Source organism: Arvicola amphibius, chromosome 8 (assembly GCF_903992535.2).
Source record: "Arvicola amphibius chromosome 8, mArvAmp1.2, whole genome shotgun sequence".
NCBI lineage: Eukaryota > Metazoa > Chordata > Mammalia > Rodentia > Cricetidae > Arvicola > Arvicola amphibius.
Window position 1 is genome coordinate 116,304,527 of NC_052054.1, and position 18,966 is coordinate 116,323,492.

The 18,966-nt window shown below is 48.4% G+C and overlaps 2 protein-coding genes across 3 annotated transcripts; one reads left to right on the forward strand and one right to left on the reverse strand.

Moving 5' to 3' along the window:
* The first annotated feature begins 264 nt into the window (after positions 1-264).
* On the forward strand, positions 265-8,608 carry Abcb6 (ATP binding cassette subfamily B member 6 (Langereis blood group)). The gene is made up of 19 exons (XM_038339805.2): positions 265-1,108; positions 1,404-1,541; positions 2,111-2,291; positions 2,435-2,536; positions 2,721-2,904; positions 4,231-4,352; positions 4,857-4,966; positions 5,329-5,394; positions 5,564-5,689; positions 5,781-5,857; positions 5,943-6,006; positions 6,103-6,188; positions 6,415-6,472; positions 6,688-6,792; positions 7,342-7,516; positions 7,637-7,749; positions 7,970-8,064; positions 8,149-8,217; positions 8,337-8,608. Exons 1-19 carry the CDS (start codon positions 560-562, stop codon positions 8,446-8,448), a joined length of 2,532 nt encoding a protein of 843 aa, XP_038195733.1. The 5' UTR covers positions 265-559; the 3' UTR covers positions 8,449-8,608.
* A 117-nt stretch (positions 8,609-8,725) lies between these two features.
* Zfand2b (zinc finger AN1-type containing 2B) lies at positions 8,726-11,816 on the reverse strand. Of its 2 annotated transcripts, XM_038339806.2 has the most exons (10): positions 11,735-11,816; positions 11,536-11,608; positions 11,162-11,256; positions 10,844-10,975; positions 10,561-10,712; positions 9,954-10,046; positions 9,815-9,875; positions 9,667-9,734; positions 9,312-9,384; positions 8,726-9,012 (listed from the first exon to the last, which is right to left on the reverse strand). In XM_038339806.2, exons 2-10 carry the CDS (start codon positions 11,588-11,590, stop codon positions 8,956-8,958), a joined length of 786 nt encoding a protein of 261 aa, XP_038195734.1. In that variant the 5' UTR covers positions 11,591-11,608; positions 11,735-11,816; the 3' UTR covers positions 8,726-8,955. The 2 variants fall into 2 exon arrangements, with proteins under 2 accessions (XP_038195734.1, XP_038195735.1); XM_038339807.2 differs by lacking the exon at positions 11,735-11,816 and having other exon boundaries at positions 8,726-9,112; positions 11,536-11,725.
* Between the last annotated feature and the right edge of the window lie 7,150 nt (positions 11,817-18,966).

Below are 18,966 nucleotides of genomic sequence, written 5' to 3' on the forward strand. Positions count from 1 at the left end.
CTTGAAACCCAGTCCTAGGTGGCTAAGACAAGGGAACTGAGGCCGGTTGGAGACCAGCTGGGCTACAGTGCGCTAGCTATTTAAAGGGCGGGGGTGGGCGGCTCTGATTCTGAGGGACAATTCTGTAGAGGTCAAGGTGCCCAGTCAGACTCGAGGTCAGATTTCCCGCCCTGAACACGTGACCCAGCCAACTCTCAGCCCATCTGTCTGCGTTCCTCACGCTTGGCCAATGGGAACCCTGAATAGAGCTAGTGGGCGGGGCCTCTGCCGTAAAGGGCACAACATTTTTTGTGTGGTGACTCTGGGCCTGAGGGTCCCAGCTGCTAGCGAGTGGGACTCGCCAAGGACGGCGTACGTGGCCTGCGTGAGTGTGCGTGGTGGCGGCGCGTGCGCGAACAGAGTGGGCAGTGTGGCAAGTCCACGTGCGGTTCTTCCCGCGACCCCAGCGGCGTAGCTACATGTCCCAAGACACGCTGGCCTCCGCGGCCCTCACTGAGTGGTCAGCCCGACTCCCTGAAACTGCAGTGACCTCAAGTTCGGCCAGCAGCCTCACATCGCCATGGTGACTGTGGGCAACTACTGCGAGGCCGAAGGGCCGGTGGGTCCGGCTTGGACTCAGAATGGCTTGAGTCCCTGCTTCTTCTTCACACTCGTGCCCTCGACACTCATGACGCTGGGGGCTCTGGCCTTGGTGCTGGTTCTGCCCTGCAGGCGGCGGGAGGTGCCTGCAGGCACAGAGGAACTGTTTTGGGCGGCTGGCCCTCGGGTGGCTCCCTACGCGCTGCAGCTGTTTCTGGCCACACTTCAGGTGGCACTACCCCTGGCTGGCCTGGCTGGCCGAGTGGGCACTGCACGGGGGGCCCGCTTGCCAGGCTACCTATTGTTGTCTTCTGTGCTGGAGAGTATGGCCAGCGCCTGTGGCTTGTGGCTGCTCGTGGTGGAACGGCGCCAGGCACGGCAGAGTCTAGCAATGGGCGTCTGGATGAAGTTCAGGCATAGCTCGGGTCTCCTGCTCCTTTGGACCGTGGCATTTGCAGCCGAGAACTTGGCCCTGGTATCCTGGAACAGCCCACAGTGGTGGTGGGGCAGGGCAGATCTTGGCCAGCAGGTGAGGGGCCTCATGGGGAGGAGGAGAAGCACTGATGTTTGACAAGTACTGTTTCTGGACTTACTGGCTCCATACTTTAGCATGACTCTTAAGAAAAAAATGGAGTGTCTGCCGGTGGCTGGAAGCTGATAGGCAGGCAACTGGTGAGAATTGCTAGCCTTGAATGGGGTGTGTCTCTGTGCTGAGTCATTGTGGGTTTTTTTTTAAAACCTGTTGCTAGGCCCCTGGTGTGTTAAAAGAAGCAATACAATGGGGTTTACATTCTGGTTTACACCTGTGCTCTGTTTTATTCTAGGTTCAGTTTGGCTTGTGGGTCCTGCGATATGTGGTCTCAGGAGGACTGTTTACCCTGGGACTCTGGGCCCCTGGACTTCGCCCCCAGTCATACACCCTACGGGTTCATGAGGAAGACCAAGATGTAGAAAGAAACCAGGTATGCCAAGTTTGGTGGCCCATGCCTTTAAGCCCAGAGAAGGATCTTTGAGTTAAAGGCCAGCCTGGTCTACAAAGTGAGTTCTCCCTGTATGGAAAAAACAAAGAAAGAAAAAAAGAAAAAGGGACCATGTATATACCTAATTTTTCAATCAGACATGTATCTTTGTGTCTGTGCTGAGGGTAGAATACGGTACCTTGTAAATGTTTAATTTTATTTCCTGCCATCATCCCTGAATGAAATGGGCTGGGCACAGCAAAGAAACCAGACAGCCTCTCCGTGGGTGAAAAAGGAAAAGTTTGTTCAACTCCCAAGGCTGTCTCTGGGGGAAAGTAGAAGCAACAGGATGTGTGTGAGAGGATGCCAGTCTCCGGGGTTACTTGAGACCTGGAAGGAAGAGCATCTGAGCTAGGGAGGGGCTTGTGAATAGGGCGGAGCCTAGAGGCTAACATTGCCGTGCTAATAGGCACTTGCGCCTGTGAACTGTGGTCCCATCGATTATTTCCTGAGAATACACCGGGACAAGTATACTTTATTTCTGACTCCCCTCCTGTATGTTGTCTTCCTAGGTCCACTCCACAGACCGGGTATCCACCTGGAAAGACCTTGGCAGGAAGCTTCGCCTACTGAGTAGCTACTTATGGCCTCGGGGGAGTCCAGCATTACAGCTGATAGTGCTCATCTGCCTGGGGCTCATGGGGTTGGACCGAGCACTCAATGTCTTGGTCCCCATCTTCTATAGGGACATTGGTGAGGGGGTGGAAGGGTATGTTCATCTTGGTGGCTGGGTTGGCCCTTAGCTAGGACGGGAGCTGGGTGGTCAGAACCTGGAGCAGTTTTGCCTTCCAGAGTCCTGGTTGTTGGACGTGAACCCTGATATCTTTAATCCACAGTAAACTTACTGACTTCGAAAGCTCCTTGGAGTTCCCTGGCCTGGACTGTTACCATCTATGTTTTCCTCAAGTTCCTCCAGGGGGGTGGCACTGGCAGTACAGGTATGAGGGACTCTGTCCTTACCCTAGTTTACCAGACATCAGTCTCTCCCATGGAAACGCCCCACTGTCTTGCTTCTGATTATTCTTTCCACAGACTCCTTTGGCTCTTAGACCTCTAACATTTGGTGTTGGGCTGATGTTTCTCATCCTCCAAGACCTACTAAGGCTTCCCTGGTTTCCGCAGGTTTTGTGAGCAACCTCCGAACCTTCCTGTGGATCCGGGTACAGCAGTTCACATCCCGTGGCGTGGAACTGCGCCTCTTTTCCCACCTGCATGAACTCTCGCTGCGCTGGCACCTGGGCCGGCGCACGGGGGAGGTGCTTCGGGTTGTGGACCGGGGCACATCCAGTGTCACAGGACTGCTCAGGTGCGGCACCAGTGGGAAGAGTGTGTGGGAGGGGGAGCTGGGAAGACCCAGCGTGAGTGCCTTGTTTTGAGCTACCTTCCTTTGTTTCCGATCTTTTTGGCAAATTACAGGAAGAAGTATTATGTCAAGTAACTCAAATAATGTGGATGCTCATGTGGTGGCACATGCCTATAATCCCAGTACTTGAGAGTTAGAAGCAGGAGGGTCAGGAGTTCAAGGCTAACCTCAGAGTTTGGGCCTATCTTGGACGATTTAGGATTCTGTCTCAAGAAACAAAAGTGGGGGCTGGAGAGAAGGCTCAGCAGTTAAGAACACCTACTACTTTAGAGAACCTGAATTCAGTCCCCACTCCACTTGTCTCAGGCAGCTCACAACTGCCTGTTACTCTAGCTCCCAGAGATCCCACACTATCTTCTGGCCTTCTAAGGTACCTCCCATACCTACCAAACATATGCACATGATTTAAAAAGAAATGAAAATGTGGATAGAACAAGCCTTCAGAATTCCATTCATTTTTCAAGTTCCCCAACTATGTTTAGTATGTTAAGCTATGCTTTTGTATTTTGCTTTAAATCTTTGAAGACTCAGAACTAAGGTGGTACTGTTATTTTAAGCCAAAAGATACCATAACATAGGTTCTTTCTCAAAATTGTTTTAGCAAAACCTTGTTTTCTTTCTTTCTTCCATCCTTCCTTCCTTCCTCTCTCCCTCTCTTCCTTTCTTTCATTTGTTCTTTCAAGACAGGGTTTCTCTGTGTAACCCTGGCTGTCCTAAAACTCCTTTTGTAGACCAGGCTGGAGATCTGCCTGCCTCTGCTTCCTGAGTGCTAGGATTGAAGGTGTGTGCCACCATGACCAGGTGAGATTCCTTTTCATCCATGCACAAAGATCTCTCTTATTTGTAATTAATAGAGGTTATTTTGTTGTTGTTTTGGGTTTTTATTTTTTGGTGTATGTATGTGTGTGTGTGTGTGTGTGTGTGTGAGAGAGAGAGAGAGAGAGAGAGAGAGAGAGATCCAATAATGAAGACTGAACCACTTACAGCCTGGCATATGCTAGGGAAACACTCTGTCCATATCCCCAGCCCTATATTTTCCCAGGCAGGCTAGCCTTAAACTCTCAGTCTTCCTGCCTTAATCTGTATAGGGCTAGATTTACAGACCTTTGCCACCAGGCCTTACTAGCCATCTAGCTACCTCTTGAAAGGTAATTAGATTTTTTTTTTTTTGCTGTTGAAAATGAAACACTACACTAAGATAAGTTCATAGAGGTAAGATTGCTGGGTCTAAATCCTCAAATCTTTTCCTCACTTGACTTACTCTTCTAGCTACCTGGTGTTCAACATCATCCCCACCTTGGCTGACATCATTATTGGCATCATCTACTTCAGCATGTTCTTCAATGCCTGGTTTGGCCTCATTGTGTTCCTGTGCATGAGTCTTTACCTCAGTGAGTGCTGCCTGGGGAAACTGTCTCCCTGAACTGTGTAGGGTGTGGTGTTCCTTGGTCATGAACCCTATCCCCACTCACCTTAAGGATTGGCAGGCTTGATTAGGCTCTGTTTACTCCTGGTACAATGGGAAGGTCTACTCCCCTGTCGAGGTTGAATCTTAATTCAACCTAGATGAAAACCAGGGAAAGGCATGTATGTCACATTGTGTGACATATTCACTTTGGGTCCTCACTGTGTGACCGGTCAGGGAAAAACTCTGTAGCACAATGCATCTTCTTTTCATGTACTCATCAAAAGCATTTTCTACATGACACTTTATAAGACTACAGAGATACCCTGCATGCAACTCCTTTCCTTGGTGAAGATCTCTCTCTTGGTCCTGGTCCCTGGGTGCTGGCATAGGTTTGGTAGGTGTGGCACAGGGCATGGACATCTATATGTGGTCTCAGCTGTTGGGGATGATGCCTTGTCCTTCCCCCTCCCCCGTCATCCTCCTCTAGTACTGACTATTGTGGTCACGGAATGGAGAGCCAAGTTTCGCCGTAGTATGAACACACAGGAAAATGTCACCAGGGCACGAGCAGTAGACTCTCTGCTAAACTTTGAGACGGTAACAGAGGCCCTGAGATGGTGGTGGGAAGTAAGGGGAAGTGGGGGAGCATGGCTGGGACCATAAAATGATAAAGGATCTGGAGGGGATTTTAGAAATTGGGAAGAATACTGGGTGGTGGTGGCAGACACTTTTAATCCCAGCACTTGGGAGGCAGAGACAGGTGGATCACCATGAGTCCAAAGTCAGCTTGGTCTAACAGAGTAAGTTCTAGGATAGCCAGGACTATACAGAGAAACCTTGCCTTGAAAAGCAAACTCTAGGGACAAGAAATAAAAATAAAATAAATTTAGATACTGGGAAGAAAGGATCAGGACTCTGGAGGGAATGATCCCACAGTTCTGTGCTCTGTGAATCCCCAGGTGAAGTACTACAATGCTGAGGGTTATGAAGTGGAACGCTATCGAGAGGCCATCATCAAGTATCAGGTGAGGATGCTCATGTGCGCTGTCCCGTGTTGTTTACAGAGCAGAGAAGAGAGAAATCCAGAGGTGAAGTTGAAGGTGTTTAGACCCAGGTTGGGATTTGGTGGTGCTTGTCCCACAGCCACAGGCCGTTTCTTCCTCCTGTTTTTGTTGGTTTGTTTGTTGTCCCTAGAGTTTGGAGTGGAAGTCCAATGCTTCTCTGGTTGTACTGAATCAGACCCAGAACTTTGTGATTGGTCTCGGGCTCCTTGCTGGCTCCTTGCTTTGTGCATACTTCGTCAGTGAGCAGAAGCTGCAGGTGAGGCAGACTCATGAGGCTCCTGGATGGGGTATAGACACAGTGACTGCAGGCTTCCTGTGACACACTTGCTTCTCTGGGTCTCTTACAGGTCGGGGACTTTGTACTCTTTGGCACTTACATCACTCAACTGTACATGCCTCTCAACTGGTTTGGTACCTACTACAGGTAACCTGACCCCTGTCTCTCGTCTGCAGGGTGCACTGCTCCCTCTCAGTTCTTGAGGGAGCCCCAGCCTTCATTCTTTTTGCAGGATGATCCAGACTAACTTCATTGACATGGAGAACATGTTTGATTTGCTGAAAGAAGAAACAGAAGTGAGTAGAGGGAGGGGTAAGACAGGGCAGGGGCCGGTTCTTGTGTCTGAGAATCCCAGGCCAGTGATGGGAGCACATGTTGGCTGTGTTCTTCAGGTGAAGGATCTTCCTGGAGCAGGACCCCTTCGTTTTCATAAGGGCCAGATTGAGTTTGAAAATGTACACTTCAGCTACGCCGATGGGTGAGCCCTGTCTTTTTGTTTTCTTTCTCCCTTATCTATTTGTACACTGCCTTCCTGCCCTTCATCCTGCTCTGAACCCCAGCTTGGCAATCCACCAGTGCATATAGGGGACAGAGAGCTCCTAGACAGGAGAGGGTAAGGGCCATCAGTAGCTCTGGGAAGGGAGAATCTGTCTACTAGTGTATGTCAGTAGATCTACCACTGAATCCACCATTCTTTCTTGCAGGCGAGAGACCTTGCAGGATGTGTCCTTCACTGTGATGCCCGGACAGACAGTGGCTCTGGTAAGGGGAGACCTAGCTACCTGACCCGAATTCCTTGAGTTTCATTCAGTACCGATGATAGCTCATCATGACCCAGACTAGGCATTCAGAGCCTGGTTGTAACCCGCAACAACATTGAATGTAGCAGCCTTCCTGGATCTTGGTGGCCTTTTAAAGAGGGAGCCTTAAAAGTCAGAGGACCTGAGAATTTTCCTCGCATGTTTCCAATGTAACAGGTGGGGCCATCTGGGGCAGGAAAGAGCACAATTTTACGTCTGCTATTTCGCTTCTATGACATCAACTCTGGCTGCATCCGCATAGATGGACAGGACATTTCACAGGTGAGGTTGCCTTGGAGAAGACTGATCTCGGGATCAATGGAAGAACAGCAAAGGGTAGGCATGCAAAAAAGCTAGGCCTTGTGTGGTCTGATGGTGCTAGTCTGGGATCCCAGGATGGAGGATAGCTTGGTCAAGCTCTGCTGGAGCTACAAAGGAGTTCAAGGCCAGCCCGAGTAACTCACCCAGACCCTGTCTTCAAGTGAAAGCGGGGTAGGGGAGCTGGAGCTTAGTAACAGCCAAGGCCCCCAGGCCTACTCACTAGACCTCTAAAAATATAAGAACCTGGGTCTTAAGTGCCATGTGACCAACAGGCACCCAGGGAAGTCATCACAAGGACAGTGTGCCATGTGAAGTCTGCATGTCTGTCTGTGGAGAGGCAGAAGCCATGTTTTCTGTTCTTAAATGGGGAGGATTGGGAGAGATTGTGTGATTTGCCCACCCAGCTAGGATTTGTGGTAGCCATGGTGGGAATCTCTCCCTAGACAGCTTATCCCCAGTGTTCCCTAGAAGCCTGAAGGAACTCACAGGACAGGGTGTTTTTGGTCTCAGGTGACACAGATCTCTCTCCGGTCTCACATTGGAGTTGTGCCCCAAGACACTGTCCTCTTCAACGACACCATTGCCAACAATATCCGCTATGGTCGTGTCACAGCCGCAGACAGTGAGGTAGAGGCTGCTGCTCAGGCTGCAGGCATTCATGATGCCATCCTGGCTTTCCCCGAAGGTGAGGTCTTTCTCTCTACCCAGTGAAATCCTGTTAATCCCTCAAAATTAGCTCCCCCTTTCTTTGCGTAGAAACCAAGGGTATTTACATGTGACGCGAGGGAGGTGCTTATATCCACAGGGTATGAGACACAGGTAGGCGAGCGGGGACTGAAGCTAAGTGGTGGTGAGAAGCAGCGAGTGGCCATTGCCCGCACCATTCTTAAGGCTCCAGACATCATTCTGCTGGATGAGGTGAGGCCCCAACACTTGCCTGTCATCCTCCCATCTATGCCTAAGCCACTTCCTGAGCAGTTCCCTACTTTGCCAAGGTATCACCAGTATATTTTTACCAAAATCCTATGCAGCAGTTCATGAGCCCCCAAACTGTCCTTGAGACCTCCACCAGACACCTGCATCCTTCTCTCCTTGGTTCTCTGGTAGCATAACCATCTAACCCGCACTCTTTCCGTAGGCGACATCAGCACTTGATACATCTAACGAGAGAGCCATCCAGGCCTCTCTGGCCAAAGTCTGCACCAACCGCACCACTATCGTAGTAGCGCACAGGTACAGGACTGCAGGGCTCGCATGACTGGCACTGTGGACCACTTTGGATGGGGGGTAGTAGGTAACTGATGTCTGACCTCTCAGGCTCTCAACTGTGGTCAATGCTGACCAAATTCTTGTCATCAAGGACGGCTGCATCATAGAGAGAGGAAGGTGAGCCATGGATGAACAGCGTGGAGGCTCCTGGAGGGCATCTCTGTTTACTTCCTCTGTTCTCTTTGAGACTGGGGTGAAGCCCATGGGTGGGACTTACGCAGGCTTTATTATCTCAGGCACGAAGCTCTGTTATCCCGAGGTGGCGTGTATGCTGAGATGTGGCAGCTGCAGCAGCAAGGACAAGAAACTGTCTCTGAAGACTCGAAACCTCAGGACACGACAAAGTGACAAAAGTGACCTCTTCCCTTCCAAAAACTAACTCAGGAGAAAAAGATGTGTTCCTCTCTGTGGCCTACTTCATCCTGCTATAGGAGTTTGGTGCTCACTGTTGTAAGGGAAAGGGGCCTTCCAGAAAGCACGGTAAGGAAATAAATAGACTGTGCAAGGATGGCTGTGGCTTGGTTGTGTGCGTGATCACTGGGCTCTACCCTTGAGTTGAATGAACATTCCTGACAACACTGGTTATTCTGGGTTGGAGAGGAAAAGAAACACACAGACATACTACTAACTGCCAAAGTCTTTACTCTTCCCAGACCTCTCTCTGTCCACTACATGTGGCAGCCTGGGGTTCGGGGGAGGGAAAGACAACATGATGAAGGGTCTGGGGATGGAGTCTACCAAGGTCCCAGACAGAATGGCTTCCTGGCCACCTTTTCTGCAGCAGCAGGGCTAGCAGAGTCTGAAAGGCTTGGCCACACAAACTTCCTTCCCAGGCTCCATGGAGTGTCCTCCACGTCACTCCTGCTTGTCTCTGCAATCCGGATTTCTCTGTGCTTTCTTTCCCTGGGTACCCTGGAGATGTGAAGGCCACAGTCCTCAGGTGAGCCTCCCTCCCAAGCCCAGGACCCTAGCACAGGCTGCAGTTGGACGGCTTCAAGCTACGGCTCTGCGCCTGGAGCAAGGAGAGGAGAAGGAGGAGACAGTGTAAAGTCCAGACAGGAGAGGGAAGGCCCTGTGTCAGGGCTCATCATGACCTGGCATCACTGGAGGGAAGCTAAGAGATCAACCATGCCAATCCTTTCCACAGCTGGGAGGGAGCAACCCTAACTTCTCACCCCCAACACAGGGCCCATTCTACCCAGTCCTCATACCTGCTGCTGCTGGTATTCTGCCTCACTGGCTGACAGTGCCTGTGCTAGTGCCAAGTCTTCTTCCTCCTGAGAACTGAGAAGGGAAGAGCTTAAGTTTACGACAGTAACACCTAGGATCAGAGGTTTAATCTGTTCAGTATCATGGTGTTGGTTTTAGTACCTCTTGAGTGAGATCTCAATCTTTACTATAACAGGGTTTGGATATTAACATTGTTGTCATTGGTAAAGAGAAAAATCAAGGCCTTTGGGGATATTTCATCTAATCTGGAAACCCAGTTTTTAGCTAGTGTAGTGGGTTGGAGTGGTCCCACCTCCATCCTTCCAAACAAATCTTGCCCTCATTCAGAGTAGGTACCTTGGGACCTGGGGTTTAGCTTCTGCGAGGGATAGCTCCAGGGCACGCTGCAGAGCCTCAGCCTCACTCTGCAAAGGGAGAAAAAACACCAGTTTCCTTGGACTTTACGCAGATTTACTTCTGTCTATCCAACCTTTTCCTGACTCACCATGCCGTTCTGCAAAGTAATCACTGGAGGGGATGTCCGGGGTGGAAACTGGGATGTGGCTCTACGGCAGACATTAAACAGACTGTGGTTAGAGATATAAAGGGGTTAAAAGGAGGAGAGGAGAAACAGGTGGACCTACCTGCTGGGAGAGGACGAGGAAGGTAAGGTCCGACTTGGACTGGGGACAGTGCTTGTGGAAGCCAGACCTTGTGCTCTGGAGATAGCAGCAAGCCTGTGGGAAGAAGACATTCTTACACCTCCCAGGATGAGCTTTGGAAGTTAAGAGAGTAGTTCCTCTAAGCACTCTACAAAACCATATACTTTGAAAAGGAGTTAAATTTGGTCTAATTTTGTATGTGGTCTATAATTTCACCTACCTGGAAGGCTCAAACAGGAAAACTGAAAACTGTATAGGGCAGAGTGAGTTCAATGACAGCCTGGGAAACTTAGTGGGCTCTTGCTTGTCTCAAAGGAATAAAAAGAGCCTGAAGTAACGTATGCTATAATCTTAGAACTTGACATCTGCGGGAAGAGGATGGCCACAAGTTTGAAGCCAGCCTGGGCTAAAAAGTGAAACCTCCCAAACAACAGAGGGCCAAGTCTCAGTGGTAGAGTCCTTGCCTGGTGTGTGCAGTGCAAGGGCGTAGGCTCAATCCAGAAACAAAAAGGGGGAAAGCAGAAAGAAAGACTCCTTTGGTCAAGGCAGACATGGCTGAAGCAAAGCAAGCAGAGTACTTGGCAATTACCCTGCCCGGCTGGTCAGATGACCCTCCCCAGAGCAATCATGGTCCAGTGGGTGACGGTGCTTGATGCAGAAGTTTCGGCCACATTGGTCACAGGTCAGTTTCATCATCTCCCTCTGCCGGCAGCCAGGACGTCCACACTTATTGGTGAAGATCTGAGACGAAGCAGCGTTTGTTATTTATGAAACTTTTTCTCCTTTAGCCCCATGAAGCTAGCCTATAGGTTTGCAGACATCGGTATTCGAAGTTGGGGTGTTTATCACTAATCCCTCTATTAATTATTTACCTTGCGTTTTTGCTGTGCGGGATCAGAGCGGCAGTCTCTGTCAATGTGCTCTCCCACTGCCCGGTCAGGAGGCTCCCCTCTGGCCACCGGCACAGGCACATTACAGAGGGGGCACACTGGTACCTGGATATCCTGTAGTCAAGGGGCAGGAGTCAGTCTACTCACAAATACACTAGAAAACAAAGTTTCCCAGTACCAAGGCTTAGAAACAAAACAACTAAGAGTGGAAATAAAAGGTAGACAGATGCCTGAAAGCATCTGCTCCTGCTCTCCTCTCATTACAACCCACCCCCTTCACCCTCACGACCGCCCCCTCACCTTTTGGTAAGCTGATCCACAGTGATGCTGGGCGTAGGCCACATGGTCTGCACAGAAGATGCCGGAGCAGGCATCGCACTTGAGTGGCAAAAAATCTACAAGAATGGGTCGGATTGCAAGTTCAAAGGCAAACTAACCTGTCCTTTCCCCTAGCTAAAGGCTGCTATTCCGGTAGGAAAAACTCCGCCCTATTTGCCGCACACAGCATCCTCTCCACAGTTCACGATCTCTTTGACCGCGCCCCCTGACCTCCGCCCCCAACTTCGAGCCCCGCCCTCCGGGCATTGCCAGCTCCAGGGCCCACCATCCCCGCCCCACCTGCAGTCCCCAGCCCCGGCCGCCCGGCCCCGCCCCCAGCGCGCTCCTCCCCTCACCCAAGCGCTGACAGCTCGGCTCGGAACAGTGAGCCCCGAGGTCCGGAAACTCCATCGCCGGAGCGTGCGGAGCCTGCCGCGGGGAAGAAGCGAGCGCTGAGCGTGCCGAGGACTCCCGCTCCGGGTCCGGTCCGCAACCCAGTAACTCCGGGGGGCGCCCCGCCCCGCCCCTTACTCTCCCCCGCCCCGCACAGGTTACCGAAGCCTGGGCGCCAGCCGGCCCGCCGCCCCTACTCCTCCTCCCGTGGGCGCGCGCACACTGACGTCATCGCGTTGGGCGGTCCGGTTCCGGGCGGCAGTGAGTTGCAGAATCCCAGAAGAGTTGAGCCACGCCTGGAATCAGGCGTCCATGGAGCAGGTGTAGCTCCTAGAAGAGTTTTTACTTAGGGATGAGCGAAATGATCAGTGAAGGCGAAGATGGGCGTATCGGTGAACAGGCGTGGTTTGGAGGCAGTTCTGTCTTTGGTATGCTTCTCATTGCGTTCCTTTTCCCTGGCCATTTCTCAAGCCCATCGCAAGTGACAGCTACTGTGTTTCTCTGTGGTGCGGATTCCTCTCCAGGTTTTAGGTTTGATGTCCATCCTTTAAAACATCTCTGGCCCTTGTCAGACCTAGTCACACCTGCTTCGTCGTCGCCTTCCTTCCATTCCAGCTCATTGAAATCAGCTGGTCACCAGACTGGCCGACTGGCTTGGTAGATAACGAATGCCTTTAATCTCAACACTTGAAAGGCAGATAGATGCAGGTGGATCTGCCACAACTTCGGAGAGCTACCGTCTGACTTACGGGGCGGGGGAGGGGGGTAGAGACAGAAATATTAAAATATGAGGTCGTGGACCAGGTCTACCTCGTTTTGTGTTGAGTCCCAGCACCTAACTACCTAGTGGTCTCAGATGTCCTATGAAGCCTAATCACCTACAAAGCTAGTTTAAAGTAGATTCCTGGGTCCTAGAACTTCTGATTCAGTGGGAAACTCCTGAAGGAATATTTCTCATATCTTTATCTCATTTTGAAAAACATTAGCCTAGTGTATATTCTCAGTGTTTCTGGAATGCTTTTTGAATGAAGTGTGGAAGTCATAGGACTAGTGACCACTCTTAGAAACCACAGACTAAGACGTTCCCGGTTCTTTTGCTTCTCACGAGGCTTCTCCTACTTGGTACCAGAGGTCAGTCTATCTTCCCATAGGTGTAGCCATGGAAACAAGCAAACAGGTGAAGTAAAGACAGTTTCCCCGTCTCAACCTTTCCCAGGTCTTCCAACTTTGGTGTTCATTGTGTCTATTTCTTGGACCCTCACAGCTCTAAGGCCAGTAGAAATTAAGACTTTTTCCTGGCTACCTCAGGTAGAACCCCTATTCTCAGCTCTCACTGTACCCAATCACCATGACTTGGGTCATCTCCCAACCTATGTGCCTGCCACACCTATATGCTTGTTGACTGAGCTCCAGAGGCCTTACAAAAATGCCCTGAGACAGACATGCTGAGGCTAGGCAAGCCATTAAGGTTCACAGGAACTGTCTGCTTCAGGAAAAGCTGACTTTAGAAATGGGCAGAGCAGGTATGGCATAGGGCATCTGGAGCACCTGCTACATATGGTCAATCAGATTCCTGTTTAGAATCAAGGTCGAGAGAATCAGTGTTCATAATAAAGTTGGTCTGTAACATATAACCTATGGGATGACTGTCTGCCATATTACCACACTGGAACCCAGCTCCACAGAAAGGCAAGATCTTGCAGCTCACACCAAGGATTTAAGTCATTATCTGACTCTTATATCCTCTGAGTCTCCAGCCCCCAGCAAAGCTATGGCTGCTAATGGCTATTACTTTATTGGGTTCACCTCTCTCTCTCTCTCCCTCCTTCTCTGTATTTTCCTTTGTTCCTGTCTTGCAGTGTGTGTGTGTGTGTGTGTGAGTCTGAGGGTACACATGCCTTGTGGAAGTCAGAGCAAGGTGCCAGATCTTCTATTACTGTCTGCCTATGGAATTGAGATAGGGTCTGTCCCGGAACCCTTTCAGCTAGGCAGACTTGCTGGCCAACAAACTCAGGATCTGTGTGTCTCTGTCCCCCATTTCAATGCTGTGATTATAGGTACTTGTAGAGAGAGGTGGGGAGGAGGAATCACAGCACAAGTGCAGAGGTCAGAAGACAAACTGGGGAGTCAATTCTCTCCTCCCACCATATGGATCCTTGGGATAAAACTCGAGTGTTCAGGTTTGGCAGTGTCTTTACCCATGGAGCCATCTCACTGCACACCATCCTGATGTGGGATTCCCCTCTGTGTGCTGTGAATATGTTTTATTACCATTGGTTAATAAAGAAGCTTCTTTGGCCTATAGCAGGGCAGAATAGAGCTAGGTGGGAAAACTAAACTGAATGTAGAGAGACAGTAGGTGAAGTCAAGGAGACACACCATGTAGCTGCTGAAGGAGAAAGACACTGTCTACCTTACTGGTAGGCTACAGTTCCATGGTGATACATAGATTAATAGAACTGGGTTAGGGCTGGAGAGATGATTCAGAGGTTAAGAGCACTGGCTGTTCTTCCAGAGGTCCTGAGTTCAATTCCCAGCAACCATGTGGTGACTCGCAACCATCTGTAATGAGATCTGGTGCCCTCTTCTAGTGTGCAAGCATACAGGCAGGCAAAACACTATACATAATAAATAAATCTTTAAAAACCTAAAATAGGCCGGGTGGTAGTGGTGCACACCTTTAATCCCAGCACTCAGGAGGCAGAGGCAGGGGAATCCCTGTGAGTTTGAGGCCAGCCTGGTCTACAAGAGCTAGTTCCAGGACAGCTAGGACTGTTACACAGGGAAACCCTGTCTCAAAAAACTAAATACATAAAAATAAAAACCTAAAATAAAAAAGAATTAATTTAATTTAAGATGTAAGAGCTAGCTAGAAATATGCCTGAGCCATCAGCCAAGCAGTGTTGTAATTAATATAGTTTTTTGGGTCTGGGCAGCCAGGAAACTAAAGTGCACTCTTCACTTACACCATCCACTCACCCCTGCTTTTCTGTCCAGGTTTTCTTCTATTTTTCTTTATATGTGTATGTGTGAGTGTATTCTGTAGCCAAAGACTGCTTCTTCATTTCCCAGCTGCCCAGACCACAGAAATTATATATATATATGTGTGTGTGTGTGTATGTATATATGTATGTGTGTGTATATATGTATGTATATGTGTGTTGTGTGTATATATATAGTGTGTTATGTATATATACATATATACATATACATACACATACATACGACAAGTTCAGGCATTTTCCTGGCTAGCTCTTATACCTTAAATTAACCCATTTCTATTAATCTATGAATTGCTAGGAGGCTGTGGCCTACCAGTAAGGTTTTCTGGCATCTTCCTCCGTTGGCAGCTACATGGCGTCTTTCTGGCTCCACCTACTCTCTTTATATATCTCTGTTCAGATTTCCCACCTGGCTTTATTCTGCTAAGCCATTGCTGAAACAGCTTCTTTATTATTAACCAATGGTAATAAAACATATTCACAGCATACAGAGATGAATCCCACATCAGTATTCCATGTGTGTGCAGGTGCCTTTGGAGGCCAGAAGAATTTGTTAAACGCTGTAGTTAAGAGTTACATGTAGTTATGAGTTACTCAGTTTGGGTGCTGGGGTTATAATTCTGGGTCCTCTAGAAGAACATCAAGTACTTGTAACCTACTGAGCCGTTTCCGCATCCTCCACTCTTCAGGGTTTTTGTTTGTTTGGTTTGGTTTGGATTTTTGTTTATTTTTGCTTTTTTTTTTTTTTTGAGACAGGCTTTCCCGTAGCTTTGGAGTGTGTACTAGAACTTGCTCCATAGACCAGGCTGGCTTCACACTCACAGAGATAACCCCCCTCCCCGCCTCCCCAGTACTGGGATTAAAGCCTTGTGACATCACTGCCCAGTAGTAGGCCTTTTAAAATTCCTTTTGTTTTGTAAAAGATGCTTTTGTTCATGTTAGTTTGAGAGTTTGAGCAGCTGTTTAAGGCTTTGTCAAAAATTTCTGGTCCTCGCTTTTAGTCCCAGCACTCGGGAAGCAGAGGCAGGCAGATATCTGTGAGTTCGAGACCAACCTGGCCTACAGAGCGAGTTCTTGGACAGGCTCCAAAGCTACAGAGAAACCCTGTCTCAAAAAAGGAAAATAATCTAATATGTGAAATATCTATGTCCTCTGACTTCATTTTTAGCTAAAGAGCAGAAAAGAGATAACACGGGCCAGTGAGTTGGCTCAGCCAGTGAAGGCACTTACTGCTGCCAAGATTGATGACTGAATTCAATCCTCAGGATCCACTTGGTGGAAGGAGAGAGCAGAGTCTGAAAAGCTGTCCTCTGCCCTCCACTTGTGTGCTGTAGCACCATTGTGTGCACAACACAACACTACAGTGGAAAAAATGTAAACATTTTAGTTAAATAAAAAAGATGTAAAGTCAGGCCTGGGGGCACACAATCCCAGCACTTGAAAGGGAGAGGCAGATGGATCTCTGAGTCTAAGGCCAGCCTGGTCTATAAATCAAGTTCTAGGACAGTCAAGGTTGTTACACAGAGAAATCATGTAGGAGGGAAATGGGTTAAACTGCTACAACATACTCCAGCAGCAGCAGAAACAAGAACTTTAATTTCTTGCTTGTATAATCCTGAACCAGTATGACAGAAGTCCCAGTTCCTCCTAATCTGTTGCTCTGCCCCTCTATGGTGCTGCCTAAACCCATGAGTCGCCAAATAAGTCCTTATTTCAGGGAGGAGAGTCTGGGTAAAAGATGGCATGGCTCTGCCATCTGAGGGCCTGACCCCAGGCAGCTTGTATCATTTCTGGACACTTTGCATTGGCTAGCACTTAGTCACATGCCCATTCTTAGCTCCAGGGGAGCTGGAAAATGTCGGTGGGCCAGATAAGACTTCAGAAAGAATAGATGTTTGTACAACACTTGGAGTCACAAAGGGAACTAAGGAAGACTCTTCCGGTATTGCGAACATGCTAAACTTGAAGCGATGAAGCAAATGTTAGATCATGCAAGGCTTCTGTCTTGGCTTATGAATTTTGATCTGGAGAACAAGAGGATTGAGTATAACTTTGTCAGTAATTGTGACGTGGCTCTGTTGGTTGTCCAATATCTACTTCCAAATTCCCTTCTTAAAGACAAAACCTTAGTCACTATATACTGAACAGTTGTGTTTTGTTTTGTTTGAGACAGGTTTTCTCTGTGTAACAGCTGCTCTGGCTGTCCTGGAACTTGATTTATAGATTGGGCTGGCCTCAAACTCACAAGAGATTCACCTGCCTTTGCCTCCCGTGGCGTGTGCTACGACCAGTTGGCTAGAGCTAGTCTTGAAGTAGATGTATTTTGTTTTGTTTTTATGGTGGCACAAACCTTTAACCCCAGCACATGGATGCAGAGGCAGGATGATCACTGTGGGTTCAGGCCAGTCTGGTCCACACAGTGGGTTGTGGGCCAATCAAATCTACATAGTAAGACTCTGTCTCAAAAGGGATTGGGGAGGATAAAAACCATGTTTGCCAGGTGGCTGGGGCCCAAGCCTTTAATCCCAGCACTTGGGAGGCAAAGACAGGCAGATGGCTTTGAGATGGAGGCCTGCTTGGTCTACAAAGCTAGTTCCAGGACAGCCAGAGCTACACAGAGAAACCCTTCCTCAAAAAACAAAACAAACTAATAAATAGATGGATAAAATTAAAAAGAAAAAAATAAAAATATGTTTTACCCAGTGTTGTGACCCACTCCTATGATCCCAGCACTTGGGGCTGGAACTGGGATGACCAATTTAAAGTCAGCAGTAAATTCAAATAGTGAGACCTTTAAAAAAAAAAAAGTAAAGAAAAGACGGACCTTTAGAGTTCCTGTTAACTTTCAACACATTTTTTAAAACCTGTGTTTTGTATCCGATATGCACATGTATGCATATATATGTGTGTTCTCACACAGACATGCACACAGGCACGAAATTAAGATTTGACCTTACGTTTGATATTATTTTTATTTACTTTCCTCTTTCTGTTTGATATTCTATTTCATTCTATTCACTTTTTAAAAGACGCTGGTTGCTATATACTATGGATTTATTCATCCCACTGTGATGGCTAGTTTTATGTCAGCTTGACACAAGCTAGCTCTGTGTGAAATGAGGGAACTTCAGCTGAGAAAAATGCCACCTTAGATCCAACTGTGGGGCATTCTCTTAATTAGCGATTGTTAGGGTGGGTGAAGCCTATTGGGGATGGTGCTCCCCTGGGCTGGTGGTCCTGGCTTCCATAAGAAAGCAGGCTGAGTCATGGTGAGCAGCACCCTCTATGGCCTCATCTGCCGCTGTCTCCAATTCTTGCCCTGCGTGAGTTCCTGCCCTCACTGTTTTTGAAGATACAGAACTGTGAGTGAAATAAACAAGCCCTTTCCTTCCCCAGCTGCTTTGGTCACGTGTCAGCACAGCTGGGGTGACCCTGACTAAAACACCACCATCCCATGAACAGTCTGCAATCTAAAACTTTCCACCAAGCCAATGGAACTACCATCTTTCTCCTTGAGCATGGCATGTGTGAAAAATAATTAACTTTTAGAAAAACAGAAATGTTGACCACTTTTTTTAAAAAGGTGCCACTAGCGCCTTTCCAGGGAGCCGATTCATTTTCCTCACCGCTCCTAGACGTCAGTGTGCTTGACTGACAACCCCTCTGAGGGAAGCAGTTTGTCCTGCACAAACTGATAAGGGGCCACTCCTGTGTAGCCCCGAACAGGCGTTAACTCAAGATGCATTCTGGGACTTCTGTTTTGCCTTTAATATTACTCAGTTTACTTTATAAGCTGGTAATTTCAAAAATATTTCCAGAAAAAGGTTGACAATTTTTTGTATTCCTCATTAATGATGTTGAAAAATGTGTGTGTGTGTGTGTGTGTGTGTGTGTGTGTGTGTGTGTGTTAGCCTGTCTAACTTTAGACTACCTCTGTAGCCAATAATGAGTTTGAGCTCCTGAGCCTTCAGCTTCCACCTCTCCAGTGCTGGGATAAAAGCCCTGTGACATCACAGAACCAGTTTTAGGCAGTACTTTGGAGTGGTGGTTAACCTATAGCTTTAACCTGGCCCTGGTTTTGTTTTGTTTTGTTTTGTTTTGTTGTTTTGTTTTGCTAGAGACTGTATCTCACTGTGTAGAGATACAGTCCAGAGGGCTAACCTGGAATTCACCAAGTAGACCAGGCTAGCCTTGAACTCACAGAGGTCAACCTGCTCTGCCTCTAAAGTGCCGGGGTTAAAGGAGAGCACTACCAAGCTCAGCTTGGTGTTTGCTTTGTTTTGTTTGTTTTCGTTTTGAAATAGCCTGGCTTTGTAGCCCAGACTGGCCTTGGACTTGTGGAAAACCTTCTACATCAACTTCCTGAGTACTGGGATTATAGGATTATACCAT